This window comes from Budorcas taxicolor, chromosome 10, assembly GCF_023091745.1.
Source record: "Budorcas taxicolor isolate Tak-1 chromosome 10, Takin1.1, whole genome shotgun sequence".
In the NCBI taxonomy this organism is placed as follows: domain Eukaryota; kingdom Metazoa; phylum Chordata; class Mammalia; order Artiodactyla; family Bovidae; genus Budorcas; species Budorcas taxicolor.
In genome coordinates, this window is record NC_068919.1 from 60,103,735 (window position 1) to 60,120,091 (window position 16,357).

Genomic DNA, 16,357 nt, shown 5'->3' on the forward strand with positions numbered 1-16,357 from the left:
CTCACCACAAGCCACGAATTTCAGACCAAAACAGAATTGCACCAAAATTCTAAATTCCTTTTTAGTTAGTCATACATAATAAAAGCTGAGGGCAGTCTCCCAGTTGACATTTGAATAAGATCAACTCATGAGGGAAGCATATCTGGGTTTTTCTTAGAAACGATGGTCGTGGTGCCTAGATGGCCTAGTTTTCCAGAATCTAACCATAGATCTTGGAATTGCATAAAAGGATGGCAAGTACAGCTCATGTAGCTCCTTTTTCTCTCCATACTAACCCAGTGAGCACATGACCTCCAGTGCTTATGCTTAGCAGAAGTTCTTTCCTGGCCAGATAATAGGTAGACTTTTGTTGTTGTTATTAACCTTCAAAGAGCGCAAATGGCATTAAAATAATTCGCTTTAATCATTTTAACACATTTACATATCAGAGAGTTTGCATTTTTAAAGTTCTTTCCTTTCTGCCTGATATATCGACACTAACTTTTTTTTATGAAAGGAGGGAACTAGGATTCCTGGGTCACCTCCCAGGTGTGAGGTATTTTATGGAAGTTATATGACTTAATGTTCAGAACAGTACTGTAGATGGGGAAAAGCCAAGGTTTAAGAAATTTAGATAAATAATTTGGTCCAGTTGTTTAAGCAGTTAATAAATGAGGGAGCTCATATTCCGACTTGGGCTGAGTTCACAGTCCAGACCCCTTCCACTGCTTCTGACCCCTCCCAAATGAACACTGGATGCAGTAAACCTTTGCTTGCCATACCCCTAGGCAAGCACCGTTTCTGCCTCCTTGGAACTCCATGGTACTCATAATTAGCAACTTGCTATATAGAATGATCCCAATGACATTTCTGCCTTCTCTACTGCTGATATTTCCTGCCTTGGTAAACCACAAAGACCCCTAAAATTACCCCCAGTGACAAGAAAATATGTATAGTCTCCAACTTGTAAACAAATCCAAGGTTTGTTGGCAAGCTGGTTGCTTGGAATTAGTGAATCTAACCAGTAGGAAAGCCCATGTGTAGATCATGGAGTGTGGTATCTTCCTTAGACATCTCTTTGAACCATGATATTCCACCTGTTACCTTCTGTTATCATGTTCAGCAACTCACAGGTCTCACCAGTCCCAACTCTCCCTTTATCCTGAAAGATATTGCAGCCTTACTGCATTTTATTTTTCGCTCTGTGATCTTCCTTTGGCACTTTATAGTACTTTTCATAGGGTTGTCTTTTCATATTACTGTGTTCCATCTCATCAATTCCTAGGAGTCTTAAGATGCTGTGTACCTAGCATGGGCCTCACAGCTCCTAGCTCCCAGTTGGCCACACTAGTGTTAATGATTGGTTAGGGGAAACCTGTTGACAGGCTAAGATGACCTGCAAACACACGTTTAATCCATCATATATTTGTTTTGATATAATGTGATTTCTGGGTCTGGAGAGTAAGGCCAGGTGATTCAGAAGTGGAGAAAAGAAGAAAGTTTCCTTCTCCTCTTCTGCCAAGTGTCTTGGCCAGGTCTACAGTTCCTACAGTTCCTCCAGCCTCCCTTTTCTCCAGGGGATCTTCCCAACCCCCAGCAACTGAACCCCAGTCTCCTGCATTGCAGGCAGATTCTTTGCCATCTGAGCCATCAGGGAAGTCAACCTCCCTTTACCTCCTCCAAATCTTACCATTTTCCCCTCTCTGTTCCAATTCCTATAGATCTTTAGATTACTTTAAATCCACCCCATATCCTCTGGGCAAAGTGATCTAGCACCAGACGATTTCCTTTGGCACTGCCATCTGATGACAAAACTTCAGGCTGGTGTGTCCAAGGGTCAGTTTCTCTGAATGGTTTCTGCTTTTCACAAATCTTCCCATTGGTTTTCTTTATAGTTATATTATGTGAATGTGTATTCTCTTAACAGAACCCCTCCTTCAAAAAAAAAAAGAAAAACTAGTAAAATGATTATTGTAGATGCAGGTGCCATTTATAAATCAGGACCTGCCAGCAACCCAAATGTGGTTGGTAATTGTTCCAGCCTCAGCATTCACCATTTTGTTCAAAAGTCTCTGACCAACTGATTTATCATATAAGTCAGCCAGCTGGGCAGTAAAATAATATCATAGATAATTTGCAAAATAATAGACATTAGCTCATTAGGAGTTTGCAGTTGGCAGCTGTAGGTCTCAGTTTTGCTCTGCAAGATAGCCCACACTGAAAACTGTATATACAAATTTTGGTCAAGTGTTTATACTGGGTTTTGACCACCAAATTCACTTGAAGCTGGGATATAAGCCAGTTTTTGAACATCTCTTCCCATTCTTAACAGTCTTTGGTTTTCATGCCCAAAATATTAATCCTGGAATATATGATGTATTAGTGGCTTTAAGGCAATGCAAATTAGGAAGCAGGAAGTTCTGTTTCTCCCCCTTCTTCCTAGGGGAGATGCCTCCCATATCTCCACAGAGCATTCTTTGTCTTCACTCCCCTCTCCATTCATTTACGCTGGATCAAACTTGTTCTGCCTCTTTGCTGAGACTGTTTGTCTGACCAAAGGTGCAGGAGCTGGGACCACAAAACATTTCTGGAAAGCATACTCATACATGCTAGTGGTTTTAAGTACTTTTTAGAAATAATCTCATATCCTTTAAAGCTGACCCACAATTTTCTCTTAATGATTTCTCTAGGTTTGTTGTAGCCATCTTCACTTGACGTTAATAATTTAAGTGTTTCCAAGTTAGCCTTGGTTTTTTCCTTGTCTTTCATTAATTTATTGCCACCTGTAAGATTTTAAGGCTTTGTGTTTTCAAGAATGGTGTAGATGAAAGCAATTATGGGTCTGATCCTCTCTGATCAAATGATGGTTAATATGCAGACTTACAGGAAACATAGGGACAGGTTTTTGACTATAAACAAATTCCTCACCTTACAAAAGGATTTCCCAGTTGTGTTCCTTCATATGACAAAATACTGGTTACATTTAAAATATTGGTTACATTTCAAAAGTTTATTTTATAGAACTGTACAGAGATACGTTTTACTTGGAGAGGTATACCCCTAACACATGACAGATCGAGGTGCTCTGCAGTTGGCTCCCTGCCTCTGCTACTCCGTGGCATGACCTCAAAGCGTCATGGAACAGTTAGGGTTTTCCTTTGTCTTCGGCTCTTTTCTGGTAGCTCAGAGTTGTAGTTCAGTGTGTCAGTGTTGTCACAACACTGTTGTCAGACAGGATATAACCCAGTAAAAGTGATATATATATATATATGTGTGTGTGTATATATATATATAGGCTTTCCTGGTGGCTCAGTGGTAAAGAATCTGCCTGCCAATTCAGGGAACATGGGTTTGATCCCTGATCCAGGATGATCAGTCATGCTGCGGAGCGAGTAAGCCTGTGTGCTGAGACTGTGCTCCAGAGCCCATGAGCTGCCACTACTGAAGCCTGTGTACCTAGATCCTGTGCTCCACAGTAAGAGAGCAACTGCAATGAGAAGTGCACATACCACAACCAAGATTAACCCCCACTGTGCACAGCTAGAGAAAACCCGGCACAGCAATGAACACCCGGCACAGCCATAAATAAATCTTTTTTAAAAGTGATAGAAACATCTTCCTCTGTTGCTTTGAGAAGATACGTTTCTGCCAAAATAAACTTTTAATTTCTTTAAGAATTACTGTATCCTTTAGCACTAAGAACTTGCAACTGTGTACCTTTTGAACTTGTATATCATTAGTGCCTTATCAAATCTGTTAGGGCCTCAGGACCAAAGGTAATCTTGACTAACAAGCGTTGGATCTGACTGCAAAGTGGCTCATTCCTTTTCAAACAAACAATCTCACAGGTCTGACAGTTTCAGACTGAGAAATAAGATCTTTTAGAAATGTAGACTATCATGCAGACTTCATATTGTTTTAAAATAGATTTGTATCAACATTTGCCTAAAGTGACTCAAATTAAGTTGTTTGAAAGGAAGGACAACACAGCCTCCCTTCAGTATAGAGACACGACTGTCACTGCAGGGATTTTCTGCATCTCTTTGCCGCTGGTCTCGTATGGTTATAATCATTCGTCCCCACCTGGGGGATAGAATGCGGGACTTGGGCCAAGTGCCCCAGCCCTAGGGGCAGAAGGTGTGAGACAGAGGAACAGAGGAATGGGAGCATTGTTCCCGGTGCAGGGTGCACAGCTTCCCTTCCAGGGCACCGCTGCTTCCGTCAGTCTGTTCACCCGGCTCCAGCCCCAGAGGGAAAGGTGGAGGTGTGGGGGCAGGAGAGAGTCTTCCCTAAGTTTGGTCTCAGTGATGCATGTGTGGGGGTTTCTTTGTCTTCTCAGATGTCCGCCCAGGATACTGTTACACAGCTCTGGCGAATGGGCGCTGTTCTAACCAGCTGCCACAGTCCGTCACCAAGGTGCAGTGCTGCTGCGACGTCGGCCGGTGCTGGTCTCCCGGGGTCACAGTCGCCCCCGAGATGTGTCCCATCAGAGCAACTGGTGAGAGCCCTTCCATTTATCCACAGAGCCTCCCATCTCAACCCCTGCAAGCCCTAGTGATGATGTGCATGCTGCAGTTCTAGTGGGAACTGGGGTAAGTGAATAAGATTCCAGAAAATAAGACAGAGGACCTTCAGAGAAGTTTCCCCAGGTAGTGAACAGGGGAAACACAGAGGTCTGTACACATGACACTGTTCTCAGGCACTTAGAATCATACTTAGCTTGTGAATTACCGCTGGCTAGCAGCCTGACCAGCCTGGAAGAACTGGCTCTTCCTTATCCTCAGGTATTTCTTTCAGCTCTCACATAGGGCTCAAAAGCTCACTAGTATCAGAGTCAACTCATTTAGAGCCTTTCAGGTGAGTTATTGTGGATATAAATTCTTCTTGCCCTAATATTTGACACTCCCCTCTTCTTCCTTGCCACGTAGTCCTGTTGATTTTTTTGTTTTGTTTTGACTTCTCTTCCATGTCTTATTCATTTCCATGTAAAGCTCACTTTCTCTTATGTGGACTATTTAAGTGGCCTCCTACCTGCTCTCGCTGAAGTCCACAGCTGCCACAGAACATTTTCCAAAGCCTAACTCAACTGAAATTCAGTTTTTAAAAACTGTGTCTGGGGAAAATGTAGAGAAAGATGTCCAGAAAATTTTTCTCAGGATGAACTCAGGCTTATCTAGTGGTCCAAGTCACTCCATTTCTTGAAAATAAAGTGAAATGAAGTCGCTCAGTCATGTCCGAATCTTTGCAACCCCATGGACTATAGCCTATCAGGTTCCTCCGTCCATGGGATTTTCCAGGCAAGAGTGCTGGAGTGGATTGCCATTTCCTTCTCCAGGGGATCTTCCCAACCCAGGGATCAAACCTGGGTCTCCCGCATTGCAGACAGATGCTTTACCATCTCAGCCATCCCTGAAAATAAAATTTTACTTTTTAGCAGAGAAGTCTCCAAATCTGATCCCAGTTCGTCTTTTAATTCTTGTTCTTTGTAGTAGCTTTATTTTCTAATTAAATTATATAATTCAGCTTTCCTTGAACCCAGCCTGTGCATTTCTAAACTCAAGCATCCTTTCTTTCTTTTTCTTTTTTTTTTTAATTTATATTTTACAATACTGTATTGGTTTTGCCATACATTGACATGAATCCACCACGGGTGTACATGCGTTCCCAAACATGAACCCCCCTCCCACTTCCCTCCCCATAACATTTCTCTGGGTCATCCCCGTGCACCAGCCCCAAGCATGCTGTATCCTGCACCAGACATAGACTGGCGATTCATTTCTTACATGATAGTATACATGTTTCAATTCCATTCTCCCAAATCATCCCACCCTCTCCCTCTCCCGCTGAGTCCAAAAGTCCGCTCTACACATCTGTGTCTCTTTTGCTGTCTTGCATACAGGGTCATCATTGCCATCTTTGTAAATTCCATATATATGTGTTAGTATACTGTATTGGTGTTTTTCTTGCTGGCTTACTTCACTCTGTATAATCGGCTCCAGTTTCATCCATCTCATTAGAACTGATTCAAATGTATTCTTTCTAATGGCTGAGTAATACTCCATTGTGTATATGTACCACCGCTTTCTTATCCATTCATCTGCTGATGAATGGCATCTAGGTTGTTTCCATGTCCTGGCTATTATAAACAGTGCTGCAATGAACATTGGGGTACATTTGTCTCATTCAATTCTGGTTTCCTCGGTGTGTATGCCCAGCAGTGGGATTGCTGGGTCATAAGGCAGCTCTATTTGCAGTTTTTTAAGGAATCTCCACACTGTTCTCCATAGTGGCTGTACTAGTTTGCATTCCCACCAACAGTGTAGGAGGGTTCCCTTTTCTCCACACCCTCTCAAGCATTTATTGCTTGCAGACTTTTGGATCGCAGACATTCTGACTGGTGTGAAGTGATACCTCATTGTGGTTTTGATTTGCATTTCTCTAATAATGAGTGATGTTGAGGATCTTTTCATGTGTTTGTTAGCCATCTTTATGTCTTCTTTGGAGAAATGTCTATTTAGTTCTTTGGCCCATTTTTTGATTGGGTCAGTTATTTTTCTGGAATTGAGCTGCATAAGTTGCTTGTATATTTTTGAGATTAGTTGTTTGTCTGTTGCTTCATTTGCTATTATTTTCTCCCATTCAGAAGGCTGTCTTTTCACCTTGCTTATAGTTTCCTTTGTTGTGCAGAAGCTTTTAATTTTAATTAGATCCCATTTGTTTATTTTTGCTTTTATTTCCAGAATTCTGGGGGGTGGATCATAGAGGATCCTGCTGTGATTTATGTCTGAGAGTGTTTTGCCTATGTTCTCCTCTAGGAGTTTTATAGTTTCGGTCTTACATTTAGATCTTTAATCCATTTTGAGTTTATTTTTGTGTGTGGTGTTAGAAAGTGATCTAGTTTCATTCTTTTACAAGTAGTTGACCAGTTTTCCCAGCACCACTTGTTAAAGAGATTGTCTTTACTCCATTGAATATTCTTGCCTCCTTTGTCAAAGATAAGGTGTCCATATGTGTGTGGATTTATCTCTGGGCTTTCTATTTTGTTCCATTGATCTATATTTCTGTCTTTGTGCCAGTACCATACTGTCTTGATGACTGTGGCTTTGTAGTAGAGCCTGAAGTCAGGCAAGTTGATTCCTCTAGTTCCATTTTTCTTTCTCAAGATTGCTTTGGCAATTCGAGGTTTTTTGTATTTCCATACAAATCTTGAAATTATTTGTTCTAGTTCTGTGAAAAATATGGCTGGTAGCTTGATAGGGATTGCATTGAATTTGTAGATTGCTTTGGGTAGTATACTCATTTTCACTATATTGATTCTTCTGACCCATGAACATGGTATATTTCTCCATCTATTAGTGTCCTCTTTGATTCCTTTCATCAGTGTTTTATAGTTTTCTATATATAGGTCTTTAGTTTCTTTAGGTAGATATATTCCTAAGTATTTTATTCTTTTCGTTGCAATGGTGAATGGAATTGTTTCCTTAATTTCTTTTTCAACTTTCTCATTATTAGCATATAGGAATGCAAGGGATTTCTGTGTGTTGACTTTATATCCTGCAACTTTACTATATTCATTGATTAGCTCTAGTAATTTTCTGGTGGAGTCTTTAGGGTTTTCTATGTAGAGGATCATGTCATCTGCAAACTGTGAGAGTTTTACTTTTTCTTTTCCAATTTGGATTCCTTTTATTTCTTTTTCTGCTCTGATTGCTGTGGCCAAAACTTCCAGAACTATGTTGAATAGTAGCGGTGAAAGTGGACACCCTTGTCTTGTTCCTGACTTTAGGGGAAATGCTTTCAATTTTTCACCATTGAGGATAATGTTTGCTGTGGGTTTGTCATATATAGCTTTTATTATGTTGAGGTATGTTCCTTCTATTCCTGCTTTCTGGAGAGTTTTTATCATAAATGGATGTTGAATTTTGTCAAAGGCCTTCTCTGCATCTATTGAGATAATCATATGTCTTTTATTTTTCAATTTGTTGATGTGGTGAATTACCTTGATTGATTTGAGGATATTGAAGAATCCTTGCATCTCTGGGATAAAGCCCACTTGGTCATGGTGTATGATCTTTTTAATGTGTTGTTGGATTCTGATTGCTAGAATTTTGTTGAGGACTTTTGCATCTATGTTCATCAGTGATATTGGCCTGTAGTTTTCTTTTTTTGTAGCATCTTTGTCAGGTTTTGGTATTAGGGTGATGGTGGCCTCATAGAATGAGTTTGGAAGTTTCCCTTCCTCTGCAATTTTCTGGAAGAGTTTGAGTAGGATAGGTGTTAGCTCTTCTCTAAATTTTTGGTAGAAGTCAGCTGTGAAGCCGTCTGGACCCGGGCTTTTGTTTGCTGGAAGATTTCTGATTACAGTTTCAATTTCTGTGCTTGGGATGGGTCTGTTCAGATTTTCTATTTCTTCCTGGTTCAGTTTTGGAAAGTTGTACTTTTCTAAGAATTTGTCCATTTCTTCCACGTTGTCCATTTTATTGGTATATAATTGCTGATAGTAGTCTCTTATGATCCTTTGTATTTCTGTGTTGTCTGTTGTGATCTCTCCATTTTCATTTCTAATTTTACTGATTTGATTTTTCTCTCTTTGTTTCTTGATGAGTCTGGCTAATGGTTTGTCAATTTTATTTATCCTTTCAAAGAACCAGCTTTTGGCTTTGTTGATTTTTACTATGGTCTCTTTTGGGGTTTTTTTGCATTTATTTCTGCCCTAATTTTTAAGATTTCTTTCCTTCTACTAACTCTGGGGTTCTCCATTTCTTCCTTTTCTAGTGCTTTAGGTGTAGAGTTAGGTTATTTATTTGACTCTTTTTCTTGTTTCTTGAGGTATGCCTGTATTGCTATGAACTTTCCTCTTAGCACTGCTTTTATAGTGTCCCACAGGTTTTGGGTTGTGTTTTCATTTTCATTAGTTTCTATGCATATTTTGATTTCTTTTTTTATTTCTTCTGTGATTTGTTGGTTATTCAGAAGCGTGTTGTTCAGCCTCCATATGTTGGAATTTTTAATAGTTTTTCTCGTGTAATTGAGATCTAATCTTAATGCGTTATGGTCAGAAAAGAAGGCATCCTCTCTTCTCAAACTTCTCCTCAGTTCAGGTCCTTACTCCCCACTCCTCACCCCTACCACCTCTACCTGTTATATGCCCTCTTGTTGGTTAAGTTCCCACTCAGATATGACCTAATCCATGCACATCCCAAGATAGCCACAGCGGGAAGTGCTACCTTCTAGCTCAGTGCTCTAGGTGTGTACTGTTGCTTTGATAGACACCATCTGCTCAGCTTTGGGCCCGTATGTGTTCCTGCATTGCTTTTTTGCTAGCTGATAAATTTCATTAGGGGGTCTCAGTCATCATTACAGTGCCACATTCCTTCTGCTTTTTTAACACTTCACCAGTACTTGGCAAAAACTTGCTGATGGGAGGCATTCAGTTAGTGTACAACTTATTAGGTGACATCTTTCTCACCAGTTGTAAGTAAAAACTGGGGTTATAGTTACTTCTCAATCTGGTTCCTGAAAGTGTGTTTTGATCAGGAAATTTTAGGAGAAAAAGTCAATATGAGGATGGATGAATGCAGAGTTAATGAAATACTTCAGAGTGTGCTATTCACAGACTGTGAATGCCCCAAGATCATGGATTATAGACCTGCTCACAGATGTTATTTTAAAATTTCTGTTTATTATTGAGAATTATATATATGGATTAAAAAGCAAGAAAGTCTTTTCAATATTTTAACATATAACAAGCTATATATTGCCATATATTTTGACTGTCTACAGCCTAAAAATATAATGCTGCCTCCTTAGTTCATTAGTGGGACCATATAGTAGATCGCTATTTAGAAGCACATGACTTTCCACTAAAACATACAGCATGGATATCAGGAGAATTGCTTTTTAAATATATATATTAACTTAGGAATCAGCAGCATTGATGTGAATTCTTTCCTGTCTCGATCAGGCCTTGAATAGAAGAAAGAGGACTAGAGTAGGCATATGTGCCTAAGGACTTACTTTAGGGCATGTGGAGCAGAAGGCCTGGTTCCCCTCTGTGACTTTCCAGGCAGCTGCTCTCCCAGGGGTACCACTGAAAGATGTACAACCCCAAGATAGGCTCAGAGTAGGGCAAATGGATAGAACAAACTAGTTTTCAGGTAGATGTGTGTGTTTGCTCGTTGTTTGTTCAAATGTTTCATACCAATACCACAGAGCTCTAGGTTCTTAATGAATGAAGAATGATAACATAGGAAGGATTATTTCAGATTGGTCAGCTTTTCACTTTAAAAAAAAATCAGTTTCATCTCCAAGTTAAATAGAGATAGAAAAGATGGACATCAGTTGAACAAAATTAGCCCCATTTGCTGATTCTGAATGTAAAGGGGCTCAATGGAAAGTTCCTAAACTAACGTAGGAAAAAGTACAGAACCAGACTGATATACTTTCATGGAGAGGTTAAGATGAATTTAATGGCATGCTTGGGCTTCCCTGGTGCCTCAGTGGTAAATCTGCCTACAATGGTGGAGACCCAGGTTTAATCCCTGGATAGGGAAGATTCCCCTGGAGAATGGAATAGCAACCCACTCCAGTATTTTTGCCTGGAGAATTCCCATGGTCAGAAGAACCTGGCAGGCTATAGTCCATGGAGTCACGAAGAGTCGGACATGACTGAGCGACTGACACACTCTAAAATAATATAACCAAATTAGCAGAAATGTTGATAAGCTACCCAACTTCTTTTATAGGAATCCTAAAAGACCTTTAAAAGAGAAGATTGATTGGTGCTTGGAAACTAAGTACAATTGCAATTCAACTAAATCTATCATAGTTAATAAATTCCTCTTATGTCCAATTTTCCAGGTGAGGCTGAGAGTAGGAATTAACTGTGAGTTAGATATGATCCTTGGTTAAAATGCTGCTTCACAGTCTTAGTGGTAGAAAGTTGTAAGAAAGCAGGTAGCCAGAAAATGATATGGCATATCCAGGTAATAATTCTATAAGAAAGATCACTGTGATTTGAAAATAGGGATTGTAGCATTCTGATTCAGGGAAGCATAAACAACATATAAATCCTTTCCAAATTCAGTCAGGCATTACTGAATCTCTGTGGATTAAAATTCCAGATCAATAATGCAGTAATAGAATTCTCTGAAAACATAAACTTAATCTGAGTTGGAAATGTCAGATATGATTGAAAACGTTTCAGTAATGGATCAGAAAATAACAAGTACATGGTAGCTAGGTATATTTGTTCTGTGCTGCTGCTAAGTCGCTTCAGTCGTGTCCGACTCTGTGCAGCCCCATAGACGGCAGCCCACCAGGCTCCCCCATCCCTGGGATTCTCCAGGCAAGAACACTGGAGTGGGTCGCCATTTCCTTCTTCAATGCATGAAAGTGAAAAGTTTAGCCAACTGTTAATGGACAATATGTCCAATGAGGTTGAAATATGCATACATTTCAGTAAGACATATTACTGTGTGATTGAATAAGTCAGATTTTAGTCCCCAAGGAAAATAAAAATACTAGCCTAATTTCTATTAATGGATGAAGGTAGCATGAAAAGTTTCTATGGGAGAATTCCTGTGTGACAGAGATAATAAAATCATCAACATTCTGGAAAGAGGGGAAAAAAGAAAATTTTAAAGTCATATAGTTTACTTTTTGAAGTGAACTATGACAAAATACAGCTATTTATAGGAAACATGAAAATGGATAGTTAAGTAAATACCCTTCTCAAAACTTGAATCCTGCTTAAAAATACCAGTTTGGAAGTCTCCCTTGCTGCGCCCCCCACTCCCTGAAATGTGCCACAAGTCTAAACATGATTTATTCTCATAAGGAACTGGCATTGTGGAAAGTAGGATTCGGTCTGCATGTGCAGTCACAGGGGAAACAGCTGATCATCACCCTTGGTGCTTCTTCTGCCCCGTGGGCTGTTTCTTCTCTGTCACTTTCTGTCTTTTACAAATAGGTATCCATCAGGGCTCTGTCTCCTTACTCCCTTCTCTTCACTTTCCACACCTTCCTCATGGGAGCTCACCCATCCCCATGACTTTAAACACCACCCGTCCACTGAAAACCCCCAAACTTAGCAGCAACCCTGACTTCTTCTCTAGGCTCCAAACTCTTTTATAAAACTGCTATGTGACATCTCCATGTGGATGTCTGATATCTCAGAATTCACCTGTTCAGCTTTTGGCTTCTGTTCACCAAACCTGCCCCCGTCACAGCGTTTCCCATCTCAGCAGACGGCACCCACGTCAGCCTTGTTTCTCAAGTGGAGAACTACAGCTCACTCCTGATTTCCTGTTCTCCTCAGCTACGACTTTCCTGTGATTTCCTATTCCCTTATTTACTGACATTTACTCCTTCCCTGAGCACAATCCATTTATCTTATCTCTAAATATGCTTCAGATGTGTTTACTTCTATCCAGTTCTATCGTTAGCTCCCTGGTCCAGCCATCCTTGTCTTGCCCTTGGGCTTCTGCAGCAGCCTTGTCTCTCTCTGGTACATTCTCCAGATCCAATGAGAATGATCTGAAAATGTTCATCTGATCATGTCTCATCCCCGCTAAAGACCACCAGCAGCTTTCCAACATACATCAAATAAATCATGTGTTCTTTAGAGCCCTGTGGGAGCCATGGGTGGGAAGACTGGGTGGAGATCGTGGCATCTTATTCTATTCTACCTCGAGGTCAATTTTGACATAGGTAAAGACTTCTTAGGTTTTAGGAGGGGTATGTGGTACTACCATGGAAAGTTTTTCCTTTTGGGGGGTTTTGAATTATTGTTTCTGCGTGGTTGCTGCTCTAGGTATTAGGGATGGGAATGAAGTCTGTTGGCTTTTTGCCTTTTCTTCAGTTGACCTATGTCATTTGTGGATCAATTTTATTCAGAATTCCTTTAAACAGTAAGGGTGATTCCCATGGGCCTGTGACATATGCTGTAGCTCAGCTATTGTGTTGTATTTTTTCCAGAGGATTTCAACAAGCTGTGCTCCGTCCCTATGGTAATTCCTGAGAGGCCAGGATATCCTCCTCCACCCCTTGGCCCCGTTCCTCCCGTTCCCCCTGTCCCTCCTGGCTTTCCTCCTGGGCCTCAAATCATGATCCCTCGACCACCAGTGGAATATCCATATCCATCGCGGGAACCACCAAGTAAGAATTCAAAAAGTCATCCAATTACTTTTCTTGCATTAATTAGGTTAATTTTGTTGTCATTGTTTATGCTGCTTAAGTCATTAAATTTAGAATTCTTAAGTATTGCATTTACACAGTCTCATGTATAAAGTTCTCAACTAGCCTATTACATAGAGGAAAATGGACAATTTCATATTCTCCAGAAATTAGCATCCTTTTGTTATTGATATTGTGGGAGAGATTTAAATCTGATTCATAGAGGGGAGGTGTAAAATTACACTTTGGGTTATGTATCATGCAAAACAATTTTGCAAGTAGTTAAATATTAAGCTTTTCCTGCCAACTGGTGGCTTGAACCTGAGGCAAAGAGAGGGGGAGGGAGAAGTGGGCAGAGGAGCAGGCTACTGCTGGGCTGCAGTACCTGGCTGCGTGCACCGGGATGCACAGGTACTCTCTGCAGGCAGGAATGGAAACACTCTCTGTTGGTACCAGATAACCTTTGCCCAACGAGTGTCCTCCTTCCTTTAAGGTTCAGCATCTTCCCTGTTATTACGGAATTCAGTGCTGATGAAAGATGCTCTAATTTTAAATAATTTTAATGGGGTCTCATGCTGTTCTTTTAGGGGTGCTACCAGTCAACGTCACTGATTACTGCCAGCTCTTTCGCTATCTCTGTCAAAATGGACGCTGCATCCCAACCCCCGGGAGCTACCGGTGTGAGTGCAACAAAGGGTTCCAGCTGGACCTCCGTGGGGAGTGCATTGGTACGTGATGAACCACTGCGCTGGCACCGAGAGGCTGCTGCATGCAGCTCTGCTCCATGACTGGACAGGTTTTCTATGACTGCTGTAACAGATTGCCTCAAACTTAGTGGCTTTAAAGCAGCACAGATTTATTATCTTATATTTCTAAGGTTAGAAGTCCGACATATTTCTTACCAGGCTAAAATCAAGGTGTCAGCAGGGCTGAGTTCCTTATGGAGGCTCTTGGAAAGAATCCATGTCTCTTCCTTTTCCAGCATCTAGAGGCTGTCTGTTTCCTTGGCTAAAGGGCTGTTTCTTCATCTTCAAAGCCAGCAGTGTAGCTTCTTCAAATTTCTCTCTAACTCTCTGGTTCTCTCTTCTAACACTCTCCTTCACATTTAAGTATCTTTGTGATTACACTGGACCAGCTATATATTGGGCTTCCCTGGGGGCTTAATTGGTAAAGAATCCACCTGCCATGTGGGAGACCTGGGTTCGATTGCTGGGTTGGAAAGATCCCCTGGAGAAGGGCATGGCAACCCACTCCAGGATTATTTCCTGGAGAATCCTTATGGACAGAGGAGCCTGGTAGGCTATAGTCCATGGGGTCACAAAGAGTTGGACACGACTGAGTGACTAAGCACAGCCCAGCACAGCACAGCTGTGTATTTCAGGAGGAAAGGATATTCTACCAGCTAGCAGCTTAACTTGACTCCCCTTGCCATGTAGCATATTCACAGGTTCTGGGGATTAGGACATGAACATGTTTGCGGGGGCATTCTTATGCCTACTGTTGTTTGTTGTTGTTTAGTTGCTAAGTCGAGTCTGACTCTAGTGACACCATGGACTGTAGCCCACCAGGCTCCTCTGTCCATGGGATTCCCCAGGCAAGAATACTGGAGTGGGTTGCCATTTTCTTCTTCAGCTGATCTTCCTGACTCACAGATCAAAGCCAATCTTCTGCATTGACCAGCAGATTCCTTACCACTGAGCCACCGGGAAAATCCTATGCCTACTATAGTGGCTTTTAACTTTCATTGTAAAATAAATTCAAGGCATTGCTGGTAACTCTTACTTAAGACATCGTATTAAAGCCTGACCATTAAAACAAAGCGTTAAAAATACCCCCAAATTGTGAAACTTTGCATGTGTTACTAATTTGAATGAATAACTAACCAACTATGTCTAGTTAGTCATTAAAGAATGAAGCAAGGAAGTTTAAGTGTTGACAAGGCAGTCAAGTTAGTGAAGAAGGAAATATAACACAAGAATAAAATGTTTTCGAAAGCCCCTTCGAGTAGCCCACTAGGAGAGAGTGCTTCAATCCTTACAAGTCCTCCAGAGCTAGGTGGGAGAGGGAACATCTAGCTCAGGGTTGAGATCAGACCTGCATCTGCCACAAGAAGCTTGTGACTTCAAACAAGTGGGTTATCTTCCATAAGCCTTAGCTTCCTCGTCTTTACAGAGGAATAAAACCCAGTTTACCTGTAAGTATACCGGTAGCTCTAAATGACTATAAAACTACTGAGAGCCTGTCTGGGGGCAAGGTGGTGGTGGTGGCATCCTCAGTGGTGGGCGAGACGTGTCCTTCAAACTGCGATAGCTTCATGGTTTGTTGTAATATTCTTAATGCAACTCAGAAAGAAATGATTAGGTATGGTTGGGCCTTCTTTTTATTGAAGTAACGAGTTTCAAGAGACACTTGGAATCCTACCCAGAAGCCACTTCTGAAATGTTAGTCTGTTTGATTCCGTTAAGACCAGACCCAGGGAAGAGAAAATGTTTATTAGCGTGGAGTGTTGAGTTGCTACTCTTTGGCATTTTACTCTGAAGAATGACACAGGAAAATAATACACTTTAACTACTCAACCTGACCAGTCTTCAAGTGGCTGGTGGCACCGTTATTGTAGTGGAAAGAAAAAGGAACCTTTCATTAAGCTATTTATTTCTTGAAAGTGTTTTAACATGTAAAGGAAACCAACAAAATGGTCTTAGAGTTATGGCCATCTAACTTCTTCCTAAAATATACCGTGCTTTGCAGATGTTGATGAATGTGAGAAGAACCCTTGTGCTGGTGGCGAGTGTATTAACACGCAGGGCTCTTACACCTGTCAGTGCCGACCTGGTTATCAGAGCACACTCACGCGGACAGAATGCCGAGGTATGTTCAGTCTGAGCTTGGCATGGGGGACATGTATGCTAAGTAAGGAATTTGCTTTGAGGAATTCCATGGAGCTTAAGTAACCCTTGCTTGGAGAGACTAAGATACTCCCATTGCCTTTTGCACTTAATTCCACATATTGTTACTCCGAATTATGTTACATCATAATTTTATGTTACATCATAAAATCTGGCAAACATTCCAGTTATTTTAAAAGATGCTTCTGTGCCTATGGGAATATCTTCTTTTTACCAACCTCCCCCGCCCCCTTTGTTTTTGCCTTGTCACTATTGTCTCTTAAATTGTAATCAGAAAGCTAGGGAATAGGGTTGTC

General features: G+C 41.0%; 1 protein-coding gene across 1 annotated transcript in view; it reads left to right on the top strand.

Moving 5' to 3' along the window:
* FBN1 (fibrillin 1) overlaps positions 1-16,357 on the top strand; it is a 274,877-nt gene that overhangs the window by 138,205 nt on the left and 120,315 nt on the right. The window contains exons 9-12 of the mRNA XM_052647051.1: positions 4,319-4,477; positions 12,958-13,137; positions 13,743-13,883; positions 15,904-16,023. Coding sequence (XP_052503011.1) covers positions 4,319-4,477; positions 12,958-13,137; positions 13,743-13,883; positions 15,904-16,023 — 600 coding nt within the window. The remainder of the gene's footprint in view (positions 1-4,318; positions 4,478-12,957; positions 13,138-13,742; positions 13,884-15,903; positions 16,024-16,357) is intronic.